Here is an 8,003-nt window from a genome sequence, read left to right as displayed (position 1 = left end):
ACGCCCAGTCGCCCGGGCGCAGCCCCGCGCGGTGGCCTCGCAGCATCTCTCCGGCCCGGTGGGTGTGGCCGAGGTCCGCGCCGCGAGAGATGAGCCACTCGACCACGCGCGCCAGGTTCCTGCAGTCGTCGATCCCGGAGTGGGCCCGCCCCTCGGGCTCGAGGCCGAGCGCCTGCAGCATGCCGCGCAGCGAGGTGCTGCTGGCGCCAGAGTACTCGAGCGCAAAGAGCACCTTCAGGTCGCTGTACGTGCGCGAGCCAAGCCAGGCGGGCAGCGCCAGCTGCTTGCGCGCCGCCTCAATCGGCAGCTGGTCGCCGAGGTCCCAGCCGCCGTGCGCGATGAGCAGCGCGCTCCCGTCTGCCAGAGCCTCCGTCAGGCCGCACGACGCCACCCACTGAAGGAAGCGCGAGACCACCTCCGCGAGTGGTGAGGCGGAGTCGACCTGCTCCTGCGTGATGCCGGTGAGGTTTGTGCAAAACGTCGACAGCGGCCGCGCCGCGCCGTCGCCGTCGGCGCCCTCTGTCGGGCGCACGTACTCGTGGAAGGTGCCACGGACGGCGCCGGTGTGCGCGTCGAGCCACAGCGCCGGGAACTCGATGATCTCGTGCAGCGCGCACTGCTGGAGGCGGCTGAGGCCGGCGTCCGACGCGTCGCACGTGCCCTCAAAGTCGAAGAGGAGGACGTGCTCGACGGTGACTGCCGCCGCCGGAGGCTGCTCGTCGGCAATCGTCAGCGCTGCGAGGTCCAGATGTGTGGACCCTGAGTTGAACTGGGGTTGTGCGCCGGGCCCTCCTGCTCCGCCGCAGGCGCCTGTTGATAGGTCCATGTGATAGCCCTGGATGGGCAATGCATGCGCCTCACTGGACCTTAGATCGCCCGACCGCGTCCCGGTGCTCTGCCGTCGGATTTGTGACGCCGCCGCACCGCGCCGCGGCCGGGGGCCCTCCGGAGGCCGAGGATGGCCGTGGCGGACCGGGACGAGCTCTGGGAGGGGAGGTGTCAGTGAGTATATTGTAGAGACTAACCATGTGCACAATAACTCTCAGTCTAGCTAAGCGAGGGGAGGCGATTCCGGGGCCGTACAGCAGCTTGACGTGCTTCGCCGGCGTGCGTCCCGGAGCGGTGGCCGGTGCCGGAGCGCGGCGAAATCGGGGGACGCCGTCACCGACGAGCGCGTTGGAGTATTCACTCCGGACAAAAAACGCGGCACAGCGGACGGTGCGGGGCGTGCCGCAAACTTAGCGGCGAGGCGCGGGACCGTCTGTGGCGAAGTGGGTCGCGTCCTCCGATTTCCGTCAACTCACGGGCCACACCCTCTAGGCTCTACCTCTAGCTAGCGTCTTCCGAGACGCCACGCGAGCCATTCGATCTCCAACTCCATCCGCCGCCGTGAGCTGCACCTGTGGACCAGCGCGACTGCCGACTGACATAAAGGGTGTGGATGCTGGGTTGACGGAAATCGGAGGACGCGACCCACTTCGCCACAACGGTCCCGCGCCTCGCCGCTATGACGGCTACACGACCGCGGCTCGTCGTGTGCGTGTAGCCGTCTTTGTCCGGAGTGAAAAGTCCAACGCGCTCGTCGGTGACGGTGTCCTCCAACCTGCGCCGCGCTCGGCGAACCTCGACAGCGCTTTCGGTGGCATGCAGCTCTTTGCGACAGAAGCCTGGAGAGCAGCTCCTCTGCTGCTCACACACTCTGCACAGTTGACACAGCCTACTGTGCGGCTGCCACAGCTGTGACAGCGATGGGGAACGCCCTCACGGATTCCGTCGGTCGACCCGCGGGTATCGGCCGAATCGCGGCCGTCAGAGGCCTCGGTCGCCGATCTGGGCGTGCTCCAGCTTCAAGCGATGTTGTGGCACGGCGAACTGACGTGGGGGCAGACGCTTCGCCACCACCTTACCGCGTTCTCGCACGCCGTCGGGGGGTTTGTTGGCGGTCCCACCCTGCAGCGCGACCTGCTTTTTGCCTGGCTGGCGTGGTTCCTGATTCTCGCCTTCGACCCGGATTTGCCGCACGGGTCGAACGGCGCTGCTTTCGACGCGCTCTTCGAGGTGTGCTCCGCCTTTGGCAACGTTGGCCTGTCGATGGGCTACTCACGCGACACCGAGCTCGAGAACGTCCGTCCGGGCACGCCGCAGACCTTTGTCGACTCGCTGCCGCGGGGCGAGACGGGCCTCTCATACTGCGCCTGCTGGCCGAACCTCTCCAAGGCGGTGCTGGTGGCGGTGATGATTTATGGCAGGACGAGAGCGCTGCCGCAGCAAGTCGACTACGCCCTCACGCTCGCCATCGAGATCCCGTCTTCGGACATGTTGCCACCGCCAAGCCGTCTCCTCCAATGTGCACAGAGGGAAGGCTTCACGCGCCACAATGGTGTGCGCATAGGTCGCCCGTCGAGCTGCTCCTCAGCCCGGGCGGGGAGCGCGACAGCGACGAGCGCGACTCGACGCGCGCGCGCGGCTCCTGGCTCTTCTCGCAGGCCGACTTGCGCGGCTTGGCTCGGCGGCTGACTGGCAGCACGCCCGCCCACCACCCGGGCGAGGTGCCACAGCGCAGCGGCGTGAGTTCGGGCAACGAGTCTACGGACGAGGCTGGAACGCTCGGCGACCTGCTTGATGCTAGGGCTCCGGACGACGAGGGCGCGTCGGGGTCGCATGCGAGACCGGAACAGCGGGCGAACAAGGAGCTGGTGTGATGCTGTGCACGTTGCGCGCGGGAAGGTCACGTGCAGGGTGTTGCGAGATCGTTGCGACTACTCGCGTATCAAGGGGTGTTCCTAAACCGCCTCGGGCCTCGGAAACGAGAGAGAGAGATTTTTAGCACAATAGCACAATACCAAACAACTCTAACACTCACACATCATTTGTGGGGGGCCTGGAGCCCTGTTCACGCGCGCGCTTTTGTCGGAAACGCGAGAGAGTAGAAGGCAGCACGGTGGTCTAACACGCGTGGCTCGCAACCTCCCTCCCGCGCCATATAAACAGAGCAGACTTTAGCCAGACATTTCCCGCGGAGGGGCGCGACGCACGAACGACGGGGCGCTGATGTAGCAAATTCTGAAAAGGTTCCACCAGGGCTTGCGCGTGGCGGCGGCGGCTGGCGCCTTGGCGTGGGCGGCTGAGTGTGACTGGCGCTTGGCTTCCGTTTTTTTTCACTAAAGTCGGCGGCTCACACTTGCGCGCTTGTGCTTTATCCGCCGTCTGTCCCTCCGGCTGAGGTGTCGAGTAAACCATGGAAGTGCACACTTCGGGGACGTACGACGCTGCCGTCGCCGTCAATCACGCCGTACATGGTGCTAGCCTACTCTGAGCTAGTGGACACGGACACCACGACACCCCCCGCCACGTACACACACGACTGCCTAACGTGCATTTTTGCCCGGCTGCACGGCGGTTCCCCGGCGCGGGGGGCCTCGCCCCCACCCATCACGGTAGGGTGAATCTCCGCGTCTTGGGGCGGGGTTGTGTTTTTGTGTGAATCTCCGCGACCAAGGTGTTTTTCTCGGCGAGGCTTCCAAGCGCTTGACCACTCGCCGCACCTCGGCACCTCGCCTCGCCTCGGCGCGCTGTCTCATGGCCACACCACGCGGAAACGGAGTGCTATACCTTGAGAGCTCACCTTACACCGAGGTACCCTCCACATGTATGCACATGCACATGTCCACACCGGCAAGGGTTGCGTCGTGTTATAGGTTATGTTGGCAACTCCTGTAGTGTGCCTGTGTTAATATTAGTGCCAGTGCGCGCCATAAAGAAAGAAAGGGAAAACAGACAGGCCAAACGAGGGATGGGACGAGGACAGGGTCCCCACCTGCACGAGCAGCCAGTGCGTGCCACTTGCAAGGTAAAATTCTTTTTACGTATGCACAGCGAGTTCAGGCGGCTGTGCTTCTTTGGTTGGGTCGACTCCAAGCGTCCAGCCAACATTCAGGCCCTAAGCGAGCGCTTGCTTCTGTACTGCAAGAGGGCTGGCGCAGGCGGATTGGATTCACGTCCGTCACATGCCACCTCACGCTGTCTGCACCCACATCCTTCATACAAAAATCGACAGCCACCCTCATCAGGCCACCTCCACAAGCCTCGCTCCCACCACCTTCATTGCCTCAGCCTGCGTCATGCAACTCCACCAGCCTGCGGCGAGCTCCTTCCCCTGGGCACGCGCGCGCGCCTCAAGTGCCTCCTTGATGCGAGTGACCTCCCCAACGTACCTGTCATGGACCTTCTCAGCAGGCACATTCTTGACGGCTCCACTGTCATGCTCACGTCCACGTGCTTCAAACGCCGCAATTGCCTCCGCACGCGGCTTGGTGAGCTGCAGCACCTCAAACCGCGGCGACTCGAGCAGGGCGTCAAGCACGTCCATCTTGACAACTTTGGCCACAGTGCATGCCTCCATGATGACCAGGCTCGGTGGCTCATCTATGCCATGCTCCTTGAGCACACGCGAATCGCCACGCAGCAGCGCGGCCAGGTACTCACAGCATTGCGGAGCCAGGAGGTCCGTCCCTCCAGTGGCCGGGACCGTGTTGCGCCACCGGCGCCACTGTGAATTGTCATCACAGGCATAGATGCCCGGCACCGCAACGGTGTTTTGGCCATTGATGTGAAACGTGACCTGCGAGCCGACACCTTTACCACTCTTTTTCGTCGAGCGGCGGAGCGGCCAGCGGCCAAGTACCTCTTCGATGTGTGCCGGTGTCTTGCCCTTCAGCTCGAGGACCGTCTTCCGCATGAGGAAAGTCTTGCCCACACCTGAGGCACCAGTGACCATGAGCACGGCCGGCCTCTCAGACAGTGGCAGCGGGCGCTTGCCATCGCTCGCGTCAACACTTCTTTCGTTTTGTCATTCACAGATAGGTAAGAAACAAGTTCATCGACCTTGTTATTGAGAAGAAATACCTCCCGCGGCGCTGCGCGCTGTTGTAGGTAGGGCCCTCACATGTAGGTAGGACAACCTCACTTGTACTGCATTTGCTGAGGTTGCTCACATGTCATATGTGTTTCCGGGTTCAGATTCGTTTGCCACCTCACAAATTCTCCACTTTCAATGCCACCTCAGCAAAAGAATGCTTGCTCTCGCCCGGCTGGGCGAGATGATGGTGTTTTGCTGCAAGGGCTGTCGGCGGCTGCCATGTGCCATGTGTATTGACGTGGCTCTTACGTTTCCTCTCCTGCTGGCTTGGCTTGTCGGCTGGCTGGTGCTTGGCGCCCTGGTAGCGCCCGGAAGAGGGAGGGCGGTCTGTTTGTTTGTTTGTGTGCTGTACGATTTTTCTTTTTCGTAGTATTGGCTTTTTCTCTAGTACTCCTTCGCACGTTGCCCGCGGCGCGCCGCCTCGCGCCCCTCACTGTCCGCTCGCAGCTGCTCCTTCTCGCCATCGCAGTTCCAGCACCTTGTCGCCCGTGCATGCATCGATCGTTCCGCGTCTTAGGCTGAATATACTTTTCCTCTCGCACCCCGTCTCTTTTCCTTTCCTTTTTTCTCTACAGCACCCTCTCTTTTCCTCTCTCTTTTCCCGGGGAAACCATCAAATTTTCCGGGCTCTGAGCCGAGACCCGAGTCTGTCTGAGGCTCTTTTGGGGCTGGCCCAAAATCAGCCAAATCTGCGAAATACCGGGTATTTTGCGGGTATACCTGGAAACCCCCGGTATACCTGAAAAATACCCTGGTCCCTGCGACCGCCTGGGTATCGTGCCGATTTCCTCAATTTTGCCTCAGATTTTGCCCCAGACCAGCTCTCAGACTCAGGCGTCAGGGAAACTCGCGAGTTTCCAGAATGGAGCACCAAACACCCTCTGTTTTCCCTGGAATTTTCCGGAAACGCAAAGTGCTGGGGACCCTCTGTTTTCCTTTTTGTTTGCCGGAAAAGTATATGCAGGCCAATCCGCGTCTCGCGCCGGCAGTAGATGCACTGCCAGTGAGTGAGGCGCCGATCCATCCGCCTCGTCTTGTTTGCTCGCGTCGGCCCGACGTCGCCCCTGCGCTCATCTTGATTCTTGATCTTGTGTGATCGCGCCGTCGCCGGCCTCCCTAACAACGCATGCAGGCCACGGTTGAGAGAGAGAGATGTTGCACGGTTGTGTCCCGCCACGCCGAACTCCCTGCCGATCCCGTGGAGCTGCCCCATCGGCTGCAACGGCCCGGTGTACATCACCACGTCGCCGACCGGCGCGGACAGCGGCTGCAGTATCGCCACCGGCGTGATCGTTCCTCGCGAAGTCGTCGACAGCCGAGGTCTCGCGAGCCACTCGTCGGTTCCCTGCGGGAACCGCTCCTCGATTCGTTGCGTCTCCGCTCGGTCGTCCATCGCCGCCAGCCACCCTCGGGTAGCGTTCGGTCGCCAGCTCTCCAGCTCGTCGTTTGGTCACCGAGGAGTCGGAGGACGGAGAGCGAAAGCACGCCTCAAACTCCAGGACGTGCCACCTGGACGCATCCCTCCTTGTCCCACTTATCGAATTTGTGCAGGCGAGACAGAGCACTCGTCCGAATTCCGGCGTTTTCCATAATTCTCACCCTGCTACACTACTAGTACCCCGCTGCCGCGCCCCATCGTGTGGTTCGTGGCGATCTTTGGTGCCTTGAGCGCTGGGGAGGCGCCCACCGGGGGAACCCTAATAAGTGGCGCGTAGTGCCGTACGCTCACTCCTGTCTGGCCGTCACTCGGGATGTGTTGCAGCCAGAGGGCCCAACTTGAGAATCGTGCTTTTTGTGAGGTTGTTTCGTGTTAGGGGTTGGGTTGTGCTTGGGTGAGGTTGTTCCGAGTGATGCGCTATGCGATCGCCGACATCGAGCGAGCACGCCTGTCCGACGAGCGGCTTGCTGTGCGGACGCCTTCTTGTGGCTCTCGTCGAGAGCGTTTTGCGTTCCGGCGGGTGGGAGAATATGTGTCGTCTGATGTGTCACTGTGTACGTCACACCAGTCTTGCCGATAACAAGCACGGTCGATCCGTCAAAGCGATACACTCGTTCCTATTGAGCACTTGAGCACTGGATAGGGTCGGTTCCGCGTGGTACGGGACCCCTCGATCGTCTACTAGTAAGTAACCCTGGCGTGTCCGAGAATTCTTTGTCTGAGAGTTGTTTTGTTTAAATTCTTTGTCTGCTTTTATGTCTCACCGAGGCCCAAGTGAAGAATTCTTTCTCTTGGAGTGCGTTGTGTTCTTGTTTTGTGTCCGCTTTCTCTCTTTTGCGTTTTGGCCAAGGAATTTCTTATCGTGCGCCGCTCGGCATAATCGATAATCTCTCCTCACGGCTGGTCTCTCGCTCGTCGCCGCTCGAGAGTCGAGACAGCAGCCTCTCAACTCTTCTTCTTCTTGTTCTCTGGTTTCTTTTAGGTAGGTAGGTAGAAAGGTGAAGAACAGCCAGGCTCTTTTGGCTTAATTTTTGGTGAAAGAAAGAAAACAGACGCCTGCCGTATACGTGTGCTCGTACGTTGTCTCGCTTTACAAGGTAGGCGATTCGCCCCGTCCGTAACGTCTAACCGCCCGCCGCGCATAACTGACTCCTCATCACCTCCCTGCTAACATACATAGGTAGAAAGGTGAAGAACAGCCAGGCTCGGACTGGACACCAACGCGGTATGGGTGGACGCTGGACAGATGATGACGACACGCACGAGCGACACACAGACACAAACAGGCTCACAAGACACACAGCCAGCTGGCTGCCACACACCCTGAGTCGGCGTACACAAAAAGAACCCGAAAAAAAAACTCAGCTCTAACGCTTGAGGCAGGCTCGGTCTCGGCAGTCTCACGGCTGGTCTCTCGCTCGTCGCCGCTCCGAGACAGCGTACTCTCAATGTGGCCCCGCCGCTCTGTCTTTCCTGAGCCGAAGCCAGAGGTGTGCGTGACCTTCTTCTCCTGTGTCGGCACCGGCGTCTCGGGCACCTCTGACCTCGAGACCATCTACCCTGCCGCCGTCCGCTACCTCGAGGCTCAGCGCGTGCCGACGGCCGGCAGGAGTGAGCGGCCGCTGCGGTACGAGCTCGCATGGCTCG

General features: G+C 61.2%; 3 protein-coding genes across 3 annotated transcripts in view; 1 reads left to right on the top strand and 2 right to left on the bottom strand.

The window, feature by feature from the left end:
- Positions 1 to 826, bottom strand: part of EMIHUDRAFT_248662 (hypothetical protein) — a gene marked incomplete at both ends in the record, with an annotated part of 3,626 nt that extends 2,800 nt beyond the window's left edge. Inside the window, one exon of the mRNA XM_005762105.1 lies at positions 99 to 826. Coding sequence (XP_005762162.1) covers positions 99 to 826 — 728 coding nt within the window. The remainder of the gene's footprint in view (positions 1 to 98) is intronic.
- A 1,028-nt stretch (positions 827 to 1,854) lies between these two features.
- On the top strand, positions 1,855 to 2,702 carry EMIHUDRAFT_120700 (hypothetical protein; the record flags this gene model as incomplete). The annotated part of the gene is made up of 2 exons (XM_005762104.1): positions 1,855 to 2,318; positions 2,393 to 2,702. The coding sequence occupies 2 exons, from the start codon at positions 1,855 to 1,857 to the stop codon at positions 2,700 to 2,702; spliced, it is 774 nt and encodes a 257-aa protein (XP_005762161.1).
- Positions 2,703 to 4,066: 1,364 nt separating this feature from the next.
- On the bottom strand, positions 4,067 to 4,738 carry EMIHUDRAFT_248658 (hypothetical protein; the record flags this gene model as incomplete). Its single annotated transcript, XM_005762103.1, has 1 exon — positions 4,067 to 4,738. The coding sequence occupies one exon, from the start codon at positions 4,736 to 4,738 to the stop codon at positions 4,067 to 4,069; it is 672 nt and encodes a 223-aa protein (XP_005762160.1).
- Between the last annotated feature and the right edge of the window lie 3,265 nt (positions 4,739 to 8,003).

The sequence above is a fragment of the Emiliania huxleyi genome, assembly GCF_000372725.1.
Source record: "Emiliania huxleyi CCMP1516 unplaced genomic scaffold EMIHUscaffold_691, whole genome shotgun sequence".
Lineage (NCBI taxonomy): Eukaryota > Haptophyta > Isochrysidales > Noelaerhabdaceae > Emiliania > Emiliania huxleyi.
This window is presented reverse-complemented; position numbering and strand designations above follow the sequence as displayed.